The following is a 25894-nucleotide window of genomic DNA, read 5'->3' on the forward strand; positions in this document are numbered from 1 at the left end:
TTTCTCTCCTCACTAGCCCCAGCCCCAGGATCTACGCTGCTCAAAGGCCCCTCTCTCCTCACCGCTCAAGGACCAGTGGGAAGGGCTTCCCTTCAGTCTTCCTCAATTCACATGAAATCCAAGAAGCCCTGTTTCAGTTCCAGCTCTGCCCAAGTCATACCCCCTTTTTGTCCCTAGTTTCGTGACCTCTTCCAAGATGGGTTGTGCCATGTGATGATTCACGAACCTAAACAATACTCCCTTTTGGCCCCAGTTTCCACATCTCTTCCGGGAAGGGTGACACCACACGATGATTCCTGAACCTGGACAAGACAGGGGAAGCCCCTCTTATAGAGAAGCTTGGAAGCCAGGTCGTCCTCTCTGCCCTCAACCTATTTTCTTGTTTGAGCTTCTAAGCCCTGTTTAGGCTTGGCTCGGCTGTCCTAAAAAAACCAGGATTCTTAGATCAGTGTGTGCTAAGCTGCACCTCGCATTAGGAGGCAGGATGGCCTAAGAGCTACCAAGAACCCCATCTTTTCTAGAAGTTTCTTGTCCAGCTAGAAAACCACAATGGCTTCACTTGGGCCTGCTCTGTACAGAGTGAGGGGACCAGCTTTCCTCTAGGGATAGGGATAATTGTAGGGAGTAGCCTCCTGATAGAAGCACTGGCTTCCCTGGCTGTGTGCTTTGAACAAGTCATTTAGCTTTTTAGAGCCTCAGTTTCTGCATCTGTAAAATGGGGATTAAGAACGTCTCCCCGACAGGGTCATTTTGAAGGTTAAATAACTTGCTTTATTTGAAAGCACTTGGTATATGGTAAACCCTGATATAATTAGAAGATATTATTCTAGCATCCAGCTGACATTATTTGAATTCCTCCTCCGTGTTAGACAACACTGGGTGAGTTCCCAAGGTACAGTAAACACATTTCCTTTGCTGGGGAATTCACAGTAGCGGAGAAGATGGATATGTCAGTAAACGGACAATCATGATGTAAAGCAATGAGTGCGATAGTAAAAACCTGTCCACAATGCTAGAATAGTAATGTTACTATTTTTACATGATCTTGCTCCTGCCTGTCCATTCTCCACCCACAGACAGCTTGATATTTCTAAAACACAAATCTCATTGCTGTATTCTTATCAAAGCCCTTCCGAGCCTCGCTTTTGGCCTTGGGATCAAGTTTAAGTTCATTTACATGGCTGATAGGCCCTGCACAGTCTACCTCTTAACAGTCTTTCCAGTTACTTCTTACAGTGCTTGATCCGGATTGAATTTTTTTCTGTTCGTTGGACAAGCCACCCTTCCTCATCTTTGGCCTCACACCTGCTCTTACTTGTGACTGGAAGCACTTTCTGACATCACCCCTCCAGGAAGTCTTCTCTGACTTTGCTCGGTTGGCCCCAGTTGGTCCCATGGCCACTCAGGCACTACTTTTTTTAAAAACTACTTTAAAATTGATTCTGTGTAGATCATTTATAGTGGACTATTCATTTTTTTTTTTTTTTTTACTTTGTCGGAAGTGTCTCCAAAGGAAGAGAGCAGTCCTGTACTCTGGTATCGAGACCACCGCTTCCCCACCAGATTGCTGGCACCACATTGGCAAGGACTGCTAACCAGGTGCCCCATGGTGCCAGCCTTGGGTGTAGGCCTTTTAGTCTTGTGGTGCTGCTGTAACAGATATACCACAAGTGGATGGCTTTAACAAAGAGAAATTTATTTTCTCATAGTCCAGTAGACTAGAAGTCCAAATTTAGAGTGTCAGCTCCAGGCGGAGGCTTTCTTTCTCTGTCGGCTCTGGAGGAAGGTCCTTCTCGTCAGTCTTCTCCTGGACTAGGGTCCAGAGGACAGGCTCTGCTCCCACTGCTTCTTTCTTGGTGGTACGTAGTCCTCAACTCTCTGCTTGCTTCCGTGGTATGTAGTCCTCAACTCTCTGCTTGCTTCCCTTTCCTTTTATCTCTTGAAAGATAAAAGGTGGTGCAGGTCACACCCCATGGAAACTCCCTTTACATTGAATCAGGGATGTGGCCTTAGTAAGGATGGTGCGATCCCACCCTAATCCTCTTTAAGATAAAATTACAATCACAAAATGGAGGACAACCACACAATACTGGGAATCATGGCCTAACCAAGTTGACACATATTTTTGGGGGACACAATTCAATCCATGACACTTCTACTCTCAGGGCTGTGATTCTGGCAGTTTCTTTTGCAGCTCTAGGTGGTTTATGATTGCCCATCTTTGTTTTGTTTTGTCACAAAGGGAGAAGGAAAAGGTAGTTGCGGTAGAAGAGATTGGTGGTGGGGGCAGGGATTGTCTTTGGTCACAGAGGACATTGGGGACCCTTGTCAGTGTCCTGATTGTGAGGCTGGGAGCAGGCAGGGCTGGGGGAGCATGAGACATGGAGACCAGAGCGAGAAGGCTACTGAGGACCAAAATATGCAGAAGTGATCTAGGACTGGGGACACTCTGTCCTTGAGTCAGGACGTTTCCAGCCACCCTGAAAAGTGAGCACGAGATGCCAGTAACCTGAGCAAACCTGCATCAAAGTCCTTGCAGGCTTGTCAGGTCATAAATCTGCCTCTGCATTGCTGGGAGCTCTGTGTGCACGGCTCCCGTGAGGTGCTGGGGAGGCCAAGGTGAAGGAAGCACTGACACAGTGAGGTGACAGGTGCGGGAGCCATGATCCAGGCGAGACTGTGCCGAGGGGTGCGGTGCTGAGTGACAGCTGCAGCCTGAGGGACTCGGATGTCTTTCGGAGGAGGCGGTATTTGTAGGTGAGATTTAGATGGCTGGCTAGAGAAGGGCATTTCAGGTAGAGGTGACAACAGGAGCAGGAAAGCCCAGAGCACCTACCAGGAATGGCAGAGGTGGTTTAACTGGAGTTCAGAGAGTGTGGAGCCAAACCTGCAGGAGTTTAGATGCCTCAGAGATGAGAGACATTGTGACATTAAGCAGGCGAGTGCATGGATTAGGGTTTACTTTCAGAAGACTGAGGTGGTGATGGTGTGGAAGATGGGCTGGAAGGGAGAATCCACTGGCTCCACTGTCTCACATGAATAATAATGGCCAGTATTTTTTGCTTCTTGATCTCATTTGACCTTCACAGCATCCCATAAGTTATTTATCATTTCAGTTTTTTGGTTGAGGAAACTGAAACTCACGTAACTATCAAATGTGGGGCTGGGATTTGAACCCAGGTGGCTGGCACCAGAGCCCTTTTCTCAAGCTCTGCCACGCAGCCGTCCATCTGAGGATGGACTGCCTCTCATGGTGGGGAAGAAGTCATGCTGAGGTTGGAGGTGCTTCTGGTACTTGAGGAAACCCATCACAGACTTGAAGGGCAGTGTCCATGTACCATTCCAGGATTGGAAGGAATCTTGGGGACCATCTGGTTCCAGCTCTTCATTTCGTAGGTGAGAAACTAGGGCTTAACATTTGCAAGCCTGTGCTGGGTCACATAGTTAATGGCAGTTGAGTGACCCATGTTGTTTTGCTTTTTTATCACCTGTAACAGAAGCTCAGAGTCCCCTAAGCAATGAGTCTCCCTTTCCCCTCCTACCTGCCTGCCCCTAAAAAAAAAAAAAAAGCCCCTAGTAACCACTAATTAACCTCGGTCTGTATATACTTATTGATTCTAGATACTTCATGTAAGTGGATTCATACAGTGTTTGTCCTTCTGTGACTGACTTCTTTCACTCAGCATGATGTTTCAGTTCTTTTGATATACTCCCATTGTTTGATGTGCCAGCATGAGTGTCTCAGTGCCAGCAGGAACTGCATTGTCTCTGCCAGGACAGAGGCATTACCCAGTCCTGCCCCAGCCAGACTTGAACTGAAATGACCTCCATCAGCCTCACTCTCCTTCCTTCTCATTCTGCCCCCAGATTGACAAGTATCTCTATACCATGCGGTTATCCGATGAAACTCTGTTGGATATCATGGCTCGCTTCAGGAGTGAGATGAAGAGTGGCCTCTCCCGGGATTCTAATCCAACAGCCACAATCAAGATGTTGCCAACATTTGTAAGGTCCATTCCTGATGGTTCAGGTGAGTCTCCCTCCCAAAGATTGGGCTCCAAGGGCCAAGTGTTCTGTGAAACCATCCTTCTAACTTTTACTCATTTGTTTGTTAGTTTATTCATTAATTCATTTTCTCATCCACTCATTCATTCATTTATTCACCATTCCATCCATCTGTTCTCCCATCCATCCATTCATCTGATGTCTTTTGAGTACCTACCATATGCCAGGCCTGGGGAAACCATGGGTGGACCTGCCTTCATCAGCCTGTCCAGTGGCTTTTGATACTTCAGAAAGCTTAGTGTTTACGGGCCTTATAGATACTGTTTGGGTTGTTCTGATGTCTCCAGAACATGAAGGGCTCTAGAACAATCGAAGGACTCATTTTAGGAAAATCTTCTCTCAGGGCACCTAAGCCTCCCTACAGTACCATAGATAAGTAGCAATCCTAGTGCCCAGGTGGGTCTCAGATTCAGAGGTAAGATGTAAGTCCCCATTTGAACAAATTACATACATGCTGAATCAAGGTAGCCCCCAAAGCAGAAAAATGGAGAGGAGAAGTGGATTTGAAAAAACAGTTAATCTCTGAGTTGCATCCCTGTAGCTCCTGCCCCACAGCGGAGAGTCGGTTGCTTGCCGAGGACTGTCAGTCCTGCTCCCCAGGGGTGGCATCAGCCCCTGCACTTTGCTGGAGTGGAGGCCAGGAGGGCACAGCCTGGCCTGCCTGTGGAGGCTGTTCTGCCTCCTGCCCTGCAGTTACTAGTTTGCAGGCATCTGTGCCGTGCCTGCCTGGTTTGTCACACTCAGGAATCCCGCTCAAGAGTTGCGCTCTGTGGTCTAGGTTGCGTAAGATATGAGGAGAGAGATCAAGAGGAAGAAAAGTTTCTCTTGGGGTTGTGAGCACACACCCCGTGAGTATGGCCCTCACCCGCTCCCACTGTTTCCTCCCTACTCTGGTAGCTCTTGTTCAAAGCAATGATGAGGGGCATCTTGGATGCAGCACACAAAACAGACCTCAGGAGAACTGCAGCTGTTGCAGCTGATGGTCACCAAGGCTGGCCAGGTACACTGTGTGCTGGAGCCGACTGGCTGCAGTGGGAAGGCTCTGCTCTGCTTGTAGCTTGGCTGTTAGAAGCCTGCCAGAGCCCTGGCCCTCATTAGACCCCAGTGGTGGGGGTGCCCTGGGGCTCGCTTCCTGCACACACCTTGGCATTTATATCTCGGAAGTTTTTTTGCCTACTTATAAATCTTCCTTCTTTTGTCTTCCTTGAGGTCTTGGTTATCAGGCAGTTTAGCTTTTTAATAACTGTCGAAGAGACTCCGGCCAGCAGAGTGACCGGACTGTGGGGTCCACTGACTGCAGTTCTGATGTCTCCAGCTGGGCCCGAGAGGCCTTTTTGGTTCACGCCTTTCTTTTTCTCCTGCCCTGGATGGAGCCCGCATCTAGAAGCTCTTGAGCCTTTCCAGGATTGCCGGAGTTCCACAGGAGGGGTGTGTTTGTGTCCTGCTTCTAGCTGAGAGAGGAAAGAAGCTGGATGTGGGCAGCTCCCAGGAGGGCACCTGCTACACCGTTGTTTGGGAGAATACAGATGATAGCCGGGCCCTGTGGGGGCCCCGAATCCTGTGTGGCTGGCTCAGGGCAGACATGTCTGAGGAGGAGACGCCTTCCCTTTCCTCCTGAACCCTGCTTGAGCCAGCCCCCTTCCTGGACCGTGTGTCAGCAGGGGATGCTCTCCCTCACTCTCCACAAACCGTTTCCAGGGCTGAGGGTCTCAAAGTGTAATCTAGCTACTTGCCTCCCTGCCCCCGCCTCCCCTCTCCGCCCCGCATTGACTACTTCTTAAAACAAGGCCCAGAACTCATATTCACTGGGGAAATACAACATTCTCCAGCCCCCTCTTAGAGCTTCGTAACAGGCACAAACATAGTAAAGGCCCTGAGAAGGCCTGCAGGAAAAAAACCTGTTTAACTCGGCTTGACGCCTTTTTCCCAGACCTGTTTGATCTTTTTCCCAAATGTCTGTTACCACATTGCATCTACTTTCAGACACTCATTCTTTTTTCATTTGAGTATCTCTGAAATCAGTGATGCACGGTACAACAATTCCATCTTAAAATTCTCATTGGCAGCATCTTTTTTCTTTCTTAGTGTTACATAAACTAATGATGTGTCTCGGCAGTGGTGTCTTACGTTAGATGACATGTATGGTAGTACACCCCTGTTAGGAGATCCTGTCCTAGGGTTTGCAGAATTGAAATCTGGGCTCCTTGCTTCCTTTGGAGCCTCTCCCCTCCAGTGCTGATGGGGTCAAGTGCTTAGGGCCTCTCAGGAGCACAGAGAAGGAGGGAAAACCAAAAACCTGAACCTCACAGGCCCACTGCCTGTGCCCAGAGGGCCTGGATCTGCCTGCCTGCACTCAACACCCTTCCCCTGCCCTACTCCCGCAGGCCTCTACCCTCTGACTGCTTCTTCCACCTTGCAGCCCTTCTCCCATGGCGGTTTCTGATATTTATAGGTGGGCTTAGTTCATGTGACTTGGGCCCCTGCTACCCTTGGAACAGTTCCTACAGCCCCTGAGAGAGATCGCTAGTGATGCCAAGGCCTCCATACCTGCGCCATCCTAGGCCTGTGGGAAGTGCCTCCACATCAGCTCGCCCTGCCCCACATTCTTTTGTCCACCAAACACCAGGAGTAGTCATCGAAGGCAGGTCTCCAAAATAATTAAGTCCGTGGTGCTGCTCCCTTTTTGAAATGTTAATCACTGCTGCATCTGTAGTAATTAGTCAGCGACAGAATTAGTGGTAATCCCAAACCACCAAGGGATAAATTGGAGTTCCATGTGGTGGAGAAACACCCTTAATAGTTAAGTGGTGATTGGACTTTGTAAAAACGGCAGGGCGGCAGTGTTGTCCGACCTCCGCGTCTAACTTCACAAAGGACAGGAGAGAGAATCACCACTGACATCAGCCTAAGGCCGATTCCCAGGAGGTGGTCAGACATGCCTCCTCTCTCCGCCATCTTTACCAATTCTGACACCAGCCATCCCTCTCATGGCATGCTCTGCTTCTCTGCTGGGGTTGATAATTCATTGCAATGGCCACACACAACTCACACACCATACTCACAGTTATAGCGTTTATTAGGGAAGTACTAGGTTATAATTCAGGTTCAGGAACGACTCAGGACAGCTTCTTGGCCATGCCTACAGGCAGGCCTCTCAGCCCTCAGCCTCTCTACCCTTGACTCCTTGGCCTGGCCTTTGCTCTCAGGCAAGTGTTACAAAGCTCTTTGGCTTCACTGATAAGTGTCCAGAGGCATCCCACTCCTCCAATAAGCTTCAACCTGAGGGTGCTCAGATCTCTAGCTCAATGGGTTGGTGAGCCTAGCTCTGCGAAGTGCCTAGAGGCACCCCACTCCACCAGCAAGCCTTCTGCCCAAAGAAGCTCAGCTTTCTTGCTCCGTGGGCTGGGAAGCTCACCGTGCAGTCTCTTGCTGGTCTCCTGGTTCTGCTGCTGCCAGTTCTCTGCTGTGTTTGCTGCCGCTTTTCGCCATGTTGTGCTGTCTCCGGTGTTACAGCTTTCTGTCTCCTGGGTCTAGGAGGTTTTCAGCGCCGGGGCCCCAGGTCCAAGGGACATGCTCTGCTTCCATTTCTTCTTGGTGGTAGTGAGGTCTACCCTTTCCACTCTGGGATGACTCATTTTAAGCCTAGTGCGATGGCAAAACTGACTAATCCCCTCGTTAGGGTTCCCATACACCTTATTTGCATGGTCCTACGCCCACAAGGGTGCTACACACCTTATTTTCATTATTAGCAAGCTGTCCAGTCCCCTTGGTGGGCCACAAGCACCTTATTTCGATATTCCCATCTAGTCATTTTGTGGGAGTTACAAGACCTTGGCAGGAAAGGCCATATAAAAGTGATCCATTACACTACAGACTTCCAAGGCAGAGGGAGAAGCAAACCGTTCCTTCCCTGGTGCACCTAGACCCTGGCATGGTGGACTCCGAGGCTTCAAATTAATCTGTTGACCTTTTTCTACTGATTTTTCCAGAAATGGATCAGCTGATTTTTATTATTCAGTTGTTCCCCTTTTGGTCATTTTTTATGGGTAGTGGTTTGTCTTCTGTTGCTCTTAAGTAATCTATATATTTTTTTTATCCTGAAGTGCTTTTAGCTGCTGCAAATCCTTTTTGAAGTAGGAAAGGTATGAATAATAAATAAGAGAAGGAAAACATTGAAACCTTTTTAACACTGGTGACTTGGCTAAATAGAAGTCCCTCTTCAGAGTGGCCAGGGCTCCTGAGGGAGAGTTGGCCCTGCTGTGTGCAGCATCTCTCAGCAGACCCAGCTCACTCTCCCTCATTCATGAAACCGCCTCTTTTCTCTCCTCTCATTTATCGCTTAGGATCTTGTGACTACCAGTTCCATCATAAGCGTTTTGAGGGTAAACACAGTTGGGTATTTCTTTGTGCTTTATGGTTCCAAGCATAGGACAAGTTCAGAAAGTGTTTGCTGAAAGCTTGAATGGGACCATTATCTTGTTTCGTGCAAAACAGAATGATTTGCAGCATGGTCACAGTTATCTCGGGGCCCTGGATATACATGGAAAACCTGGTGATGAAGTGGTTAAGAGTTTGGCTGCTAACCAAAAGGTCAGCAGTTCGAATCCACCAGGCTTTCCTTGGAAACCCAATGGGGCACTTCTACACTGATTTATAGGGTTGCTATGAGTCGGAATTGACTTGAAGGCAACAGGTTAGGTTTTTGTTTGGATATACATAGTACTACTTTCCAGCCAAATGTGTTGCCACCAAGATGATTCTGATTTGATAGCGACTCTATAGGTCAGAGTAAAACTGCCCCATGGGGTTTCCAAGGCTGTCATCTTTACAGAGGCAGGTTGCCACGTTTTTTTCCCGAGGAGTGGCCCGTGGGTTTGCACCACCAACCTTTTGGTTAGCAACCAACTGCTTAACCGCTGTGCCACCAGGGCTCCTTCTTTCCAGGTAAAGGAAGGGAAATTTTTCTTTTTGCCCACAACATTTGGGCTGGTCGGTTACCTTTTTCTGTCTCATTTCCTTATCTGGAAATGTTGACGAATTATCTTGCAAGTTCTCTGAATGTCTGGTGTTCTAAACGAACATGTTCTGAGTTACGACAGCAGAATTGGGTTCTTGATGAAGGCAGAGAATTCTCATCGAGTAGCTGGACTGCAGATGGGAGGGAATGCCTTTGTACCTGGTGTGCAGAAGTAATTCATTTAAGCAGGGCAAAGATGGGCATTTCATGAAGGCGGAGTTTTTGTTTGCCTTGTATTCAAGCACAGACCTGGCCTCGAGAGTGACATCTGTGCCCGTGTTTGCTTTCCATTATTTGGTAATAATGGCTGTTGTTGGAAAGTGGCCAGTTGCCAGGAGCCCTTCACATGTTGTGTGTAATGAGCCTTCTCTTGAGGAATGGTTCTCCTGGCTTCACTGGAAGTGGGAAATGTGGGAAGAAGTCACAAGTAGGAGACACCACTAAGAAGAACAAAATTCAAGGCCAAAGATTTGTGGAGGGCAGCCTGCTGCAGCAGGAAGAGGCTACCTTGAAGTTAAATGAAAAAAATAAAATATAAAAAATACAAGAATAAGATATAAATCCAAAACATTGGATTAATCCCTGGCTCTGCCACTGTTTGACCTTGGAGAAGTTATTTAACTTTGCTGAGCCTCCATTTCTTCATCTGTAAAATGGGTGTGGTGATCCCTACCCTTCCTGCCCCACAAGACTATCAAAAGGATCAAATGAAAATGCTTTGGAAACTAAACTCTTGTCATCTTCATCATCGTCATCATCACTGTAATTTAATAACTGACTTTGTAAGACTTCTTTGGGAATCTTTCCTAACTGTTATGGCTAGGCAGAGGACCTCCACCTATCAGATTTAAATGTGTATTCCCAGCAGTTAGAGGAAGGATCTGGAGTGTTTCATAATTCTCTAGCATCCCTGAGATGTTATAGGGGGAGGAGGCAGAGAAAAGGGGGAAGCAAAGGCAGGCTGCTCCATCCCCACCATGGAACCCCACCCCCTGGGCTAATAAAGTGTGGGTTAGCCCACAGGCCACATTTCTGATTCCTCTGCTGTGTGGTATCTGGACACCACAGCTTTGAATTGGGAAACCAGCTGGAGATTAACTCATGGATAGTGGGCCCCCTTTCTTACGGAGGGCAGCTAGGTATTTGGAGGACTCATTCCCTAATAAAGAATATTGAGCTTCGGAGCCTTCTGGTTAGTTGAAAGAAATCTAACTTAAGCACAAAAGGAAAATTTTAGGTTCACATCACGGGGAAGTCCAGTTGTAAGTTGATTTCTGCATCCAGGGACTCACCTGTCTCTTATTCTTTTAGTCAGCCCTGCTTTCCTTATGTGGCCTCATTCTTAGGCCAACTCTTCTCTTAATGCAGAGATAGCCCCGCAGCCCTAACCTGACATCTGGCCTTCTAGCTAGCAATCCCAGGGAAAAGAGCACATCTTGTCCCCCACCAAAAAAAAAAAAAAAACAAAAAAACCCAGTTGCTGTCGAATCAATTCCAACTCATGGCAACCCCGTGTGTTTCAGAGTAGAATTGTGCATAGGGTTTTCAGTGGCTGTGACCTTTAAGAAGTAGAACACCCGGGCTCTTTGCCAAGGCACCTGGGTGGATTGGAACTGCCAACCTTTTGGTTAGTAGCCAAGCGCTTAACTGTTTATGCCACTCAAGGCCTCCTTGTCCCTGTGTTGTTAGGTGCCGTCAAGTCGATTTCGACTCATAGCAACCACATGTAGCAGAGTAGAACTGCCCTGTAGGGTTTTCTAGCCTGTAATCTTTATTTTTAATCTTTATGGGAGCAGATTGCCTGCCTCTGGGCGGGTTCAAACCACCAACCTTTATATTGAATTAAGCAGCTGAGTGCTTAACAGTTGCACCACCAGGGCTCCTTAAAAAAAAAAAATCTTACTACCAGTGAAATTTGTGAAGAGGGTGATGATTGGCTAACCTGTGTCATGTGCCTGTTCTGAACCAATCACAGTGGCCAAGATGGATGACTCTGGGTATGCCTGGACATGCACACGGCCATCTCCAAAACCAGAGCAGAGAATCACCCCCACCCCCAACCTCATGGATGAAAAATGGGGGAAGGAGAGGAGGTTCTAGAGAGATGCTACACATACCAAAAAAGTTTACCAGAAGTCTTATTGCTCTTGCCAGAAACTGTTCCCTGGTGTCCTTTGCCCGGCAGAGTATGGGACTGAACAAGACTGCATTTGGCTATGCGGTTCTTACTGAGCTAGTAGCATGCATTTACTGATTGCCTGCTGTGTGTGGGACTCAGTACTTGCCGGGAGAGAGGTGAGCATGTTGAATTGCCCTTGCCTTCAAGTTGTTTATAATCCAACAGAGGGAGATCAGAGTCTACTATAAAAAGTAATTAGCATCACAGTGTTTGCAAGTATACTAAGAGAAAGTAGGGAGAGGTCGCCCTGGCCTTCCCACAGGTGTGACCAGGAGGAAGTTACTCAGTTGGTATGGTTACATCTTCCTCATCCTTAAACCAGGAAGGTGAGTTAATGTTTGTCCCACACCTCCTGAGCTGCAAATGTGATTTTCAGAAGAGGAGCCAAATGTCACTTTTTTTAGAAATCACAAAATGCAGCCTTCAAGTGGAACCAGGGTCACTGCTCAGGTAAGGGCCAGGAGCTGAGAGGGTACTGCGTGAGATGACGTGTTGTGACTGCCTTCAGGGGCTCTGTATCAAGTCCCCTCAGTCCATCAGCCCCCACTTGCAGGGGTGTAGAGTGTCCAGCATTTAACAGTGTCCTGACACCTTTCTTCTCTGATCTTAACACCCTGTGACCCCACTGACCTGTGCATTTTTCAAAAGGAGTAGTGAAGAGCTGGGGGCAGCCCACGGTGGGAGGTTGGGGTGGGATGGGCTCCTCGAGGAGCTGCAGAGGTGTGGGCCAGCTCCAGACACCCCTAAGGCCAGGCCCGCCCTGGGGCTGCAGGCAGTCAAGGTCACTTTTCATGTATCCTACCTGAAAAACTTCAGGCCTAGGTCCTGTGAGGGTGCTGCCTGAAACCTGACCTCTTGCCTGGATGAGGGCCTGAGAACCCTTGCCTGCTTTACCTCACACCAGTGAGCAGAAGTCCGTGGCCGGCCGCCATCCCCTGGAGTTTCAGCAGTGTGAACCTGCGTTCTCTGTAGGCCTTTGATTCAACCTAAAATGAAACATCTGTCTGGACTGGCAACAGAAAAAGTAGGGACCAAATTCCCCATGCTATTTTTAAAAGTTAGGATGAAAAGCCAGTGTAAAACATTAAATAAACGCTTATTGAAACTTTAGAACATTAAATGAGTTAACTGAAAATTTTCCAACAAAAAGCAGCTATCATTTCATCCTAACACGGCCTTCACTTTTGTGCCTGTTATTTCCCGATGCACATGTGGTTTTAGAATTGTTTACCAGACTGAGTTTTTATTATCTTCATTAAAGAACGAAGCAAAACAGCAATAAAAGCTGCACGGATATATTCAGAGGAGTCGTGGATGTTGACAAGAACCCCAGGAAAGATACGTAGCCATCCTTGGTGAGCGGAAGTCCCACTCTGCTGACATCCATGAGGATCCTTGTCCTCAGGCCTGGCCAGGAAGCAGTTTTACCTGACGGTTTGGTTATGAATTTGGGCTTTGGATTCAAATTCTGCCCCTACCACTTTCTGGTTGTGTGCTTTAGGCAAGTTGTACCTAACCTCTCCCAGCCTTTACTTACTCACCTGTAAAATGGGGATCATAACAGTACCTGCTTTTTAAGGTTGAGAAGATAAAAAATAAAATGATACCTATAAAGCGCTTAGTCACTGGCATGCAGAAAGGCTCAGTGTTAGCTGATGTTAGAATGGAGTGTTTTGGGTATTCTGTTAGCACCCTGCCGAGAGGAACCACCTCATACTGAGCTTAGTTTTTAACCTGGTGGGGGTATAAGCAGCATGAGCATGAGGATTCTGATGGGAGCCCACAGAAAACCTGGAGCTGATTTGAACAGCCGAACAGACAGTCAGGGCCAAATTTTCCCACAAATCTAGGACTCCTGTTTCCCAGCATTCTTCCACCTTTACCCTTGGTCCCTTTCCTTTGGACCTCAGAAGCAAGTTAAAACCAGCCACATCATGTGCTATGTCCATACCACGGAGTGTTATTTGGCAATAAAAAGGAATGAAGTACTGGCACGTGCTACAACATGGATGAGCCTCGAAAACGTGCTAAGTGAGAGAAACCAAACACCAAAGGCCGCATTATGCGATTCCGTTTATATGAAATGTCCAGAGTAGGCAACTCTACAGACACAGAAAGTAAATTGATGTTTGTCAGAGGCTGAAGGGAGGGAGAAGTGGGAAGTAAGTGACTGCTATCAGTACCAGGTTTCTTTTGGGGATGATGAAATGTTCTAAAATTAGATAGTGGTAAAGCTTGCACAACTCCGAGTATGCTAAAACCACTGAATTGTACACTTTAAAATGGATGAATTGTATGATTTGTATCTCAATAAAACTTAATAAAAAAAAAAAAACAGCCAGCAGAGGCACCTTGAATGAATGAATGAACAAATGAACATGCAAACACACAAACCATTTATTGAGCAGTTCTGGGTGCCAAGGGCAGGTGCAAAGAACCCCAAGTTGTGCCCCTTCCCTCAGGGAACTTGAAAAAGAAGATAGTAAAGACAGTTAAACTCCATGCAGGAGTTCTCTGGTTTGTTAATTCCTTCATTTACACTCTTGTTTATTCAGTAAGTATTCCTTGAGCTCTTACTGTTGCTAGGCATCGCTTAGTTTAGTGAAATAGAGTCACGCCACGTGTAGAGCTTAAAGCTCTGTGACATCAACGGCAGAATTGTGTCAGCTTTAGAAAAGATAACTTTTTTTTTTTTTTAAAGCAACAATTACTTTAAGAAAAAATCATAAAAAACTCGTGGGACCCAAAACAAGCCTGAAAAAGAAAAACACTTCTCAATTTAAAACCTTACTGCAAAGCAACGTTAATCAAGACAGTGTACTACTGGCATAAAGGTAGACGTATAAAAAAATTGATATAATTGAATTGAGAGTCCAGAAATAAATCTTTCACATTTACGATCAATTGATTTTCAACAAAGGTGCCAAGACCATTCAGTGGAGAAAGAATAGTCCTTTGAGCAGATGGTGTGGGACAACTGGGTAGCCACATGTAAAAGAGGGAAGTTGAAACCCTCCTTCACACTATATAGAAAAAGTAACTCAAAATGAATCAAAGACGTACATGTAAGGGATAAAACTATTAAACTTTTGGAAATGGAACCTTGTATATGGCAATAAAAGCACAGCCTCAAAAGAAAAAGTAGTTAAACTAGTCTTCATCAAAATTAAAACTTGTGTATTTCAAAGTTCACTATCAGAAACTGAAAGACAACACACAGAATGCGAGAAAATATTTGCAAATCGTATATCTAACAAGGGACTTATGTCTAGGGCATATAAGGAATTCTTACAACTCAAAAAAAAAAAGACAACCCAATTCTTAAAATGGACAAGGGAATAGACATTTCTCCAAAGAAGACATACAAATGGCCAGTAAAAGATGCTCAATATCATTGGGGAAATGCAAATCAAAACCATGATGTGATACCACTTCACACTCAGTAGGTGGCTATGATCAAAGTCAGATAATAACAATTGTTGGCGAAGATGTGGAGAAATTGAAACCCTCATTCGCTGCTGGTGGGAATGTAATACAGTGCAGCTGCTGTGGAAAACAGTTTGGCAGTTCCTCAAAGAGATACATGGAGTTACCACTTGACCCAGCAATTCCACTCCAAAATACAGGTAGTCCCCAGTTAACAACAGGGTTCCATTGCGACAACTCCACCCTAAGTCGGTTCTGACGTCAGTTGAGTAACTTTTTTAGTTTTCCTTATTATTGCCTTTTATTATCAGTATTTTTATAAATCTAATCTTTGAACATCTGAGAATGATAGCATCAGCAAATTACATGCTGCAACATTGTATGTAGTACATACAGTTAATGATAAGATGTCCCAAAAAAAGAAAACAAAAACAGACGGTTCAAAGTGTGGTTTGTTGTAACTCGAATACCCCATTCAGTTGGGGACTACCTGTTTATCCAAGAGAAATGAAAACATATGTCCACACAAAAGCGTGTACAATGAATGTTCATCGCAGCGTTATTCATAATAACCAAAAAAGTAGAAACTACCCAGATGTCTGTCAACTGATGACTGGAAAAACAAAATGTGGTATATCCATATGACGGAATATTATTTGGCAGTATAAAGGAATGAAGTACTGATTCATGCTACAACATGGATGAACCTTGAAAACATTGTCAAGTGGAAAAAGCCAGTCACAAAAGGCCTCATATTATGTGATTCCACTTATGGGAAGTGTCCAGAAAAGGCAAACCTATGGGGACAGAAAGTGGATTAGTGGTTGCCTAGAGTTGGGGAGGGGAGGCTGGGAGTGATAGCTAAAGGGTGTTGTTGTTGGCGACCCCATGCACAACAGAATGAAACTCTGCCCAGTCCTCTGCCATCCCCACGATCAGTTGTGGCTCAGCCCATTGTGATCCATAGGGTTTTCATTGGCTCATTTTCAGAAGTAGATCACTAGGCTTTCTTCCTAGTTTGTCTTTGTCTGCAAGCTCCACTGAAACCCGTTCAGCATCGTAGCAACACACAAGCCTCCGCTGAGAGACAGGTGGTGGCTGCACATGAGGTGCGCGGGCCAGGAATCAAACCAGGGCCTCCCACATGGAAGGCGAGAACTCCACCGCTGAACCCCCAATGCCTCTGCTAAAGGGTGTAGGGTTCCTTTTTGGGATGATGAAAATGTAAAAATTTATCATGGTGATGGTTCTACGACTCTGAATATACTACAAACCATTGAATTATACACTGTAAATGGATGAATTGTATAGCTTGTGGATTATATCTCAGGAAAGCTGTTACCATGGAGCCCTGGAGATAGTGGTTAAGCGTTTGGCTGCTAACTGAAAGGTCAACGATTTAAACCCACCAGTTGGTCTGTGGGAGAAAGATGTGGCCGTCTGCTTCCATAAAGATGACAGCCTTGGAAACTCTATGGGACAGTTCTACTGTGTTCTATAGGGTTGCTGTGTGTTGGAATCCACTTGGCGGCAATGGATTTGGTTTGGTTTGGAAAGCTGTTACCAAAATAATAATCATAAATATAGCAATAAAAATGCTTCCCTAGAAAAATGAGATGCCATGGTATAAAGGGTTTAGCGGACCACCAGGGCCAGGTGAGACAGGGGACCTATCTCCCTGACAGGAGGTGCAGTGGGGCATGGGGAGGTCACCTTGACATCAGGAGTAAAGTTAACCAGTTTTCATCGATGTTTTTGGGAATGTGTGTGAGGGTAACTAATAAGAATTTGGGTAAGGAGTGTTTTATGGTGGCTTCATGGTTTGGTGTCCTGTGCATGGCCTCGTTGCTGCCTGGTGGTCTTGGCATACGGTCTTGGCACCCTGGTTTTGCTGCACACATTGGTCCTTAGGGCTATAATCACAGCAGCCAGTTCTATTCTTATGTGACCAACAGGGATTCTCTCGATAAACATCCCGTGGGGAATAAGTGGCGTTCTGGACTGCTGACCATTGGTGTCTAGGCTAACATGGTAGGAGCTAAGATGGGGAGGGACCTCAGATTCAGGGGTGTCTTTGAGTGAAATGCCTCTCACTCTGGTTTGATTATGTCATTTTTTTTTTTTGTAATGCAGTACAATTTTTTAAATAGAGTAAGGAGTTAGGGAAAAGATCTGATGGGAATTTGTACTTAAACCATTGCTTTCATGCCCCAGTATGAGACTGGGATTGTTTGAAACGGCTTCTTTTTAAGAGTACCAGGCTTGGTGTAGGTTTTCTCCTACCCGGTTTTCCAGTTAAGGTGGTGGTCGCATAAGGTTTGTGTGCCTTCTACTTTCTGGCTGAAAGAGCAGTGCAGACGAGGGGGCAGAGAAGGCCCAGGCCCTGCAGAGAAGGGGGCCTGGAGTGTGACCACCCCATAACCCTTGAATCTGATGCCGTACCTGTTGTCTCCCTAAACAGAGAAGGGAGATTTCATTGCCTTGGATCTTGGTGGGTCTTCCTTTCGAATTCTACGGGTGCAAGTGGATCACGAGCAGCATCAAAATGTTCGCATGGAGTCTGAGGTTTACGACACCCCCGAGAACATCATACACGGCAGTGGAAGCCAGGTGGGTCCCTGCTCCCTTTGGGTCAGCCCCAGCTGGCCAGGCCCCAGGCCCTAGGCTACCTCTATGGAACCTGGGCCCCTAGAAGGAGTCTGTTGTGGCTGAGAGCGACTCTTGGATGGAGGGATGTGACAGCCAGGTGGAAGTGGGGTTATTTCAGAAGAGACTTCTGCTGTCTGGGTACATTGGTGGAATGGGAGTGGGCAGCTCAGGCCTTTACAGTGTCAAGGGTGTGAGGAGGGAGACCCAGTAGCTCTAGTGGGTAAGTGCCTTCATTCCCTAAGGATCCTGGGATTGGCACCCCAGCAGAGGTTTAGCACAAAACATCCCTTTCTTCAAGCCACTGGCTTCCTCACCCAGCCCACCAAGCCCAGCCCTCCTGGGGTGTGGCTGTTGCAGTGTAGGACAGGAGGAATAGAGTTTATAACTCCAGGGCAAATTGGAGCGCTCTTAGCTGCCTGATTTAATAGCTTGTACAAATCCTTGGCACTGACAGCCGGGAGGCAGGGCCTTGCTTGGGAAATCACTGCCTCTTCCTCTCACACTCAGTACGTGAAGCCCACCTTCTCCAGGTCTCCCTGGAAGGCCCCTGGAGACGTGGACATGCTTGGGAAGGCCCCGTCACCCAGCTTCCGCCCATCTGGGTGCCGTGAGGGGTTGGTCCCCAGCTCCCTGAGAAGCCCTCTGATCAAGATCCAGTCAGCCCCACCCTCTCAGGTTCTCTGTCAGCCTTCAGTTCTGTAAGCTCGTCTCTCCTGTAGACCTTCTGGCTCCTCCGGTTTGTGGCTTGTCTCCAGAGTCATGGCTGCTGTCCAGGATCCCTATTCAGAGCTTGCCAAATATTTGCTTTATGGAGGGTGTATTAACCACAGACTAAGTTCTCCAGAGAACCCATTTGTTCTGCAGTGTACTTAGAGTGGAGACCCAGGAACCATCTGCTCCTGACTCCACTTTGCACCTAAACTAACATGGGCAGGACCTGGAGCAAGTCCCTGAGTCTCTTCTCTCTCTGCAAGACCAGGGCTCCACCTGGCCTTTAACCTGCTCCCTGGGCTTTGGGTTCAGCTTCTCAGACCATGTCACAGTGAGTATCAAAGGTGACCCTGTCACCATTACAAATGGACCACTCAACAGCCAGTCTGACACTGGTGCACGCCTCGTACAGTGGCCCTGCCTACAGGTCCCCCACTTACCCCTCTATTCCTGGGCTGTGGAAACCGGACCATCCATTTCGGGAGCGTGTGAAGGCTGTTGCTGTTAGGTCTCCTAGTAGTGCCCAGTTGGCTGCCGTGTTGTTCCTTTTCTCCAGGGCCCAGCCACCTCAGATTTTTGGCATCCTCCTGTTTGCATTTGGCAACAAGCACTCACCTGTCACTGTCTGTTCCCTATGTCTTTGGGTTGAACCACCTGCTGCCTTCACCACCTAGACTCACTCCTGCTGTAAACATTCCCTGTATGCTTTGGCCTGACCTTTAGAAGTGGGATTTGAAAATTGAGGATGTACTCCACCCTCCCCCCCTCCAACGTGGAATGTACAAAGTATAAATCTAGGAAAATTGAAAGTCATCAGAAATGAAATGGAATGCATAAAGATCGATATCCTAGGTAATAGTGAACTGAAATGGACAGGTATTGGCCATTTTGAATCGGACAGTCATATGGTCTTCAATGCCAGGAATGATAATTTGAAGAGGAATGGTGTCACAGTCAATGTCAAAAAGAACATTTCAAGATCTATCCTGAAATACAATGCTGTGAGTGACAGGATAATATCTATATACCTACAGGGAAGACCAGTTAATACGACTATTGTTCAAATTTATACACCAACCGTTAGGGCCAAAGATGGAGAAATTGAAGATTTTTACCAACTTCTGCAGTCTCAAATTGATCAAACATGCAGTCAAGATGCATTGATAATTACTGGTGATTGGAATGTGAAAGTTGGAAACAAGAAGGGTCGGTAGTTGGAAAATATGGCCTTGGTGATAGAAACTGTGTTGGAGATCGCAAGATAGAATTTTGTAAGACGAACGACTTATTCATTGGAAATACTTTTTTTCAACAACATATATGGTGACTATATACACGTGGACCTCACAGGATGGAATACATAGGAGTCAAAAGTTACTACATCTGTGGAAGAGACCATGGAAAAGGTCAATATCATTAGTCAAAACAAGGGCAGGGGCCAACTGCAGAACAGACCATCAGTTGCTCTTATGCAAGTTCAAGTTGAAGCTGAAGAAAGTTAAAAGAAGCCCACAGGAGCCAAAGTATGACCTTGAGTATATTCAACCTGAATTTAAAGACCATCTCAAGCATAGATTTGATGCATTGAACACTAATGACCAAAGAACCAGATGAGTTGTGGGATGACATCAAGGACATCATATATGAAGAAAACAAAAGGTCATTAAAAAGATAGGGAAGAAAGAAATTACCAAAATGGATGTCTGAAGAGACTCTCAAACTTGCTCTAGAATGTTGAGTAGCTAAAGCAAATGGAAGAAATGATAAAAGTAAAAGAGCTGAACAGAAGATTTCAAAGGGTGGCTTAAAGACTAAAGTATTACGATGAAATGTGCAAAGACCTGGAGTTAGAAAACCAAAAGGGAAGAACATGCTCCGCATTTCTCAAGCTGAAAGAAAAATTCAGGCCTTGAGTTGAATATTGAAGGATTCTATGGGCAAAATATTAAACGACAGAAGAAACATCAAAAGAAGAAGAGAGAAAGACTCAGAGTCACTGTACCAAAAAGAATTGGTTGATGACCAACCGTTTCAGGAGGTAGCATATGATCAAGAACTGATGGTATTGAAGGAAGAAGCCCAAGCTGTACTGAAGGCATCGGCAAAAAGCAGGGCTCCAGGAATTGATGAAGTATCAATTGATATGCTGGAAGCACTCACTTGTCTATGCCAAGAAATTTGGAAGACAGCTTCCTGGCCAACTGACTGAAAGAGATCCATATTTGTGCCTGTTCTAAAGAAAAGTGGTCCAACAGAATGTGGAAATTATTGAACAATGTCATTAATATCACACACAAGTAAGTTTTGCTGAAGATAATTCAAAAACAGTTGCAGTAGTACATAGACAGGGAACTGCTTGAAATTCAAGCCAGATTCAGAAGAGGATGTGGAACAAGGGATGTCATTGCTGATGTCAGATGGATCTTCGCTGAAGGCAGAGAATACCAGAAAAATGCTTACGTGTGTTTTATTGACTATAAAAGGCATTTGACTGTGTGGTTCATAACAAATTACGGATAACATTGTGAAGAATGAGAATTCCAGAACACTTAATTTCCATGAGGAACCTGTACATAGACCAAGAGGCAGTTGTTCTGACAAAACGAGGGGGTAGGAGAAAGACTCATTAACAACCTGAAATATGTGGATGACACAGCCTTGTTTGCTGAAAGTGAAGAGGACTTGAGGCATTTACTGATGAAGCTCAAAGACTATAGCCTTTAGTATGGATTATACCTCAACATAAACAAAAATCCTCACAACTAGACCAATAATCAACATCATGATAAATGGACAAAAGTTTGAAGTTGTCAAGGATTTCACTTCCTCAGATCCACAATCAGTACTCATGGAAGCAGCAGTCAAGAAATCAAACGATGTATTACATTGAGCAAATCTACTCCGAAAAAAGCCTTTAAAGTGGTAAAAAGCAAAGATGTCACTTTGAGGACTAAGGTGCATGTGGCCCAAGCCTTGGTATTTTCAGTTGTCTCATATGCAAAAAAAAAAAAATTTTTTTTTCATATGCATGCGAAAGCTGGGCAATGAATAAGGAAGACTGAAGAACAATTGATGCCTTTGAATTATGGTGTTGGCGGAGAATGTTGAATATACCTTGGACTGCCAGAAGAATATACAAATCTGTCTTGAAAGAAGTACAGCCACAGTGCTCTTTAGAAGTGAGGATGGCAAGACCTTGTCTCAAATACTTTGGACGTGTTATCAGGAGAGACCAGTCCCTGGTAAAGCAGAGGGTTAGCAATAAAGAGGAAGACCCTCAAGTAGATGGATTGACACAGTGGCTGCAACAGTGGGCTCAAACATAGCAACGAATATGAGGATGGCACAGGACCAGGCAGTGTTTTGTTCTGTTGTATGTAGGGTTGCTGTGAGTCAGGACCGACTTCATGGCACCTAGCAACAACACCCTTCCCACATACATACATGTGCACACTCCTCACTGAGTTTGTGTCCAGCGACTTCCTTCTTTCTGCTGTCGCTGGTGACTGTGTCTCTCCCAGCTTCTGTCCTCGTCTTTCCCTGTTTCATTCCCGGCACCACTTTGTTTTGCCCTGTCTCTGGTTCTTTCTCTGCCCCTTCCAGGCAGGCTGCAAAGAAAAGATGATGATAATAATATAGTACTATTATAGCAGAGACATAGTATTTGTTATGTGCAAGTCACTGACCTGAGTACTTTATCTGTAATAACTCGTTTACTCATCACGACAACCCTGTGGAGTATTATTATTCTTCCCATTTTACAGATTTGAAAATCCAGGCTCAGATGTTAAGTCTCCAGCCCGTGGGTCACACAGCTCATAAGATTGGAGCTGGGGTTTGAAGCCAGGCTGTCTGGTTTCAGATGTTACTGCAACGTTGGAACTCTTGGGTTTGGGCTTTGTCTTTATTGTTTTGATTTCTGGTTTTTAATTTTTTGATGGTGAGGAAACATGAGGGGTATGCGGAAGGAAGAAAGTCTGGGGGGGTGAGGCAGAGGGTCAGAAGAAGAAAAATTGGGATGAAAACAGGAACACTTCCTCCAGAATTTTGGTGTGAGGTTAGAAATAACCTGCACTTTTCTGTGATCTCTTGTCGACCTATAGGATAGTCTGGTAACCAGGGTGCTCACTTACCCATGAAGCAACACAGACTCACAGATGATGAACAGTGGTACATTCCTGGGGTTGTCATTATAGGGACTCTCACCTTCTCTAATGTTGGGGAATTTTTAATAGATTGTATAATTTTAGTTAGGAATAATATTAAACTTGCAGAAAAATTTTAAGATGGTAACAAAGAGCTCGTATAAGACACATTTGCCCAGATTCCCCAATTGTTAACTATTTGATTTATCTTTTTCTTTCTCTCTGCTCTCCCCTCTACCTCTTCCTCTCTCTTTCCACACAGGCGCGCATGTACTCGCACACACTTGCACTATGTCCCAAAAGTCTTCATGCAATTTTAAACTTTAGTAAATTTCAAAAGTATACTTAAAATATCACTTAGTTGGTTCTGGGAATTTTGAATAATACGTTTTTAAGTTTTTGTTTTAGTCATTATCATCCTCAGTCAGAGGAACTGATTTCTCTGTGGCGGGGGCTGGGGGAGGAATTAAAAAAAAATTTTTTTTTAATAAGCTTGTTTCCAGGAATGAAAAAAACGAACATCTTTGAAACTCTGAAAGTTTGAGTCCAGAGAGGTGGGGTCACTTGCTTCCTGGGTTGACCACACATGTGGGGAGGAGTCCAGGTTAGCCCAGGGGTTCCTTCCTGGCTTGTAGCCCCTGGATTGTGAGCCTTCTGCAGAAACGACATTTCCTTCTTAATGGAGTGCTTTTTTTGGGGGGAGTTGTGTTCGGTCAGCGTCCTGGAGCTGGTTCATGTGAATCTGTTTCTGCAGCCCAAGTTCTCCCAGGTACTTCCTGTGATGGCCCTTCTTTTGCCGACCTTCTCTCCTAGGCCCGCAGGGGAGTCCATAGCCTCTGGGGTGTGCAGATGGACTTAGCGGTGGCTTTATATCAATCTGGAATGTAGGTCGCAGGAAGCTTAGCCAGGGAAGGCAGTCACGTGTCTTCTTAGCTCCAGTCTGAGTAATTGTGACTCAGGGGCAGAGGCTTCTGAATCAAAACTGACCAAGTTTTTCTTATCCTGGCAGTAAAGTCAGACTTCAGAGCTGGGTCGGGAGTATCTGGGGAAAGATGGGGCTGGAAATAATGACTCCTAGCCCCTCTCAAGGATGCCCCACCAAGAAAAGCCCTTCAGGCAAATGGTCTTGTTTGGAAACACAGGCGGGGGCTGCTTCATGTGACCATGTAGTTTGACCTTGCCTTCTTTTGGGCTCTAGAAGCTCGTGGCTGTGTTGATCCCATACATAAGTAAGCTGGTCTTGATGGTAGAAGGTGACATGTAGGAAGTCCAGTGCCATGGCGGCAATGTGAGAAAGATAGGGGCTTACCTAGACTGTGGCATGGCAGCCAAAGAGCATATACATGCTTTGGTTGCATTTATAGAGACCTGCAGCTAAGGATAAGGGAGGTTATTAATTTTGCTAAGCTCTCCTCTGGTAGGAACACATGCAGCATATTATATTCAGTCTGAGGTACATTTTAGAGATGAGCAGAGGTATTACAGAGAGCTTAAAATGTTGCCTTTGAAGTGGTGAGTCTCCCATCTTGGGCGGTATTCATGCCGAGGTTAGGGAACCAGTGTTGTGGGTTCTTTTAGTGGATTCCCAGAATGTGTTTGTGCCTGTTAGGTCAAAGGTAACACGTTGTGGAGCAGGCAAGCTTAAGTTGCAACTCAGTAAAAAAAAAAAAGGTCGTGTATTCACTCCATGGGGATACTATGCAGCGGTGAAAAGGAGGAGCTGCAAAGACACACGCTAACACCGATGACCCATACCCACAATGCAGAGTGAAAGAAGGCAGGCGCCCAAGAGCACACACTGTGTCATCCCATTTATATCCCATCCCATCACCATCTCGGATGTTGCAAGTCAGAGCAGCTCAACCTGGGTGGGTGGCAGCGGTGATGACTGCAGCAGACCTGACCGGGGGACGAGTCTGGGTTTGATAATGTGGTCCCTGATCTAGGTGCTGGTTACACAGGCGTGTGAGAGTCCAGTGAGCTCCACGCTGATAATGTGTGCACTTTGTATATATAATTTATACGTTATACTCAGTAAAAAGCAAAAAGATGATAGTAGCATAAAGCTTGTTAAGTCCCTCAAATGGGCTATGGACTTGGCCCGTGGAGCTTCTGGAATTTACAGAGATAGAGGTGTGGGGTGGGGCCAGACCAGGATTGGGGGTGAGGGGTGAGATGTGTACCCACGGCCTGTGTGTCATGGAGGAGGAGCTGATTCTGTTTTATTTTGGAATTTTCTCAGTACCCAGATAATACATATTAGAGACCACTGAGAAGCTGGTTCTGTTTTAAGTTTTTGAAGTGCTTCCTTAGAGCTGTGCTGGCCTCTAAGGTGGTCTCCTTTTGACTCTTCTTGACCATTCATGCACATGGTGATTCTTCAAACGAGACCGCTGGTTCTGTGGGGATGGATAGCTTGGGTCCAGTTCCAGTTGCCATTGAATTGACCCCAACCCATGGTAACCTCGTGTGAGTTAAGAGTAGAACTGTGCTCCATAGGGTTTTCAATGGCTGATTTTTCGAAAGTAGATCTCCAGGCCTTTCTGAGACACTTCTGGGTGGACTTGAACCTCCAACCTTTTGGTTAGCGGCTGAGTACATTCACCATATGCCCCACTTGGGGCTTCTCAGCTTGAGGAGACATGTTCTTTCTTGTGTGTGGGAGAGGGATTCATTTACACTTTTTCCTAAAATGTTAAGGCCCCTTCCGTCCGTGTCACTGCTCTCTCCTGCCTCCTCCAGCTTTTTGATCACGTCGCTGAGTGCCTGGGAGACTTCATGGAGAAAAAGAAAATCAAGGACAAGAAATTACCTGTGGGATTCACGTTTTCTTTCCCCTGCCAACAATCCAAAATTGATGAGGTAAGGATGTTCTGGGGTGACCATTCGTAGGCACTGTGACTTTTCAAATGGGGCCCCACAGAAGCCCCCAGAGTAGAAGAACTAAGGGACCCTTTTTCTCGATGAATTTTCCTGTTCACTTACAGGATGTCCTTGTGTCTTGTATTTTTTGAGACATATTTGCAGAAATTGATGTGAGGTAATAATTTTATTTCTCAATTTGCTTAGTTATTTATGTGTTTGGGGGGATGAATCGTGTGATATTTGTGGCCATGAGGTAGAAAGAACCAGTTATAAAACTCAAGCAGGTCAAGGAAGTAACCAGGTGTGATGATGGAGAGAGGCCGGGAAGCATTGCGGTGTTTACCTGGGCGCCATCCTGGCTACAGCAGATGTGATCGGGCCCCACCCGCTCCGTGCCAGGGCCCCGCTTGACAGCATCTGCTGGTCAGCAGCCCCAGCCCCGGAGAGGTCCTGAGTTCCCTTGTTGACTTTCAGGTGACTTGTTGCACCCACCTTTTTGTTTGTCATTTGCTCATTCATTTATCCAATCGACAAGGATAGACTCAGACCTATCAAGTAATAGCACTGTACCCCGGAGCACTGCAGGAGTGCCAGATAAGTCGATGCAGCCTCTTTCCTGTTTCTACATGGACAGATAGGGAAGGGGAAAAAATATATATATATATGTATCCACTGCTGTCGAGTCGATTCCGATTCATAGCGACCCTATACATATATGGAGCGCTGGTGGTGCAATGGTTAAGACCTCAGGCTGTTAACCAAAAGATTGGCAGTTGAAATCTACCAGCCACCCCTTGGAAACCCTGTGGGACAGTTCTGCTCTGCCCTATAGGGCTG

General features: G+C 46.0%; 1 protein-coding gene across 3 annotated transcripts in view; it reads left to right on the top strand.

The window, feature by feature from the left end:
* Nucleotides 1-25894, top strand: part of HK1 (hexokinase 1) — an 83072-nt gene that overhangs the window by 19739 nt on the left and 37439 nt on the right. For 2 of the 3 annotated variants that reach the window (XM_023547024.2, XM_003409039.4), the window contains exons 2-4: nt 3868-4030; nt 17149-17297; nt 24935-25054. In XM_023547024.2, coding sequence (XP_023402792.1) covers nt 3868-4030; nt 17149-17297; nt 24935-25054 — 432 coding nt within the window. Of the gene's footprint in view, nt 1-3867; nt 4031-17148; nt 17298-24934; nt 25055-25894 lie in introns of those variants that run through there. The other variant, XM_064269652.1, reaches the window with a different exon arrangement.

This window comes from Loxodonta africana, chromosome 16, assembly GCF_030014295.1.
Source record: "Loxodonta africana isolate mLoxAfr1 chromosome 16, mLoxAfr1.hap2, whole genome shotgun sequence".
Taxonomy (NCBI): Eukaryota; Metazoa; Chordata; class Mammalia; order Proboscidea; family Elephantidae; genus Loxodonta; species Loxodonta africana.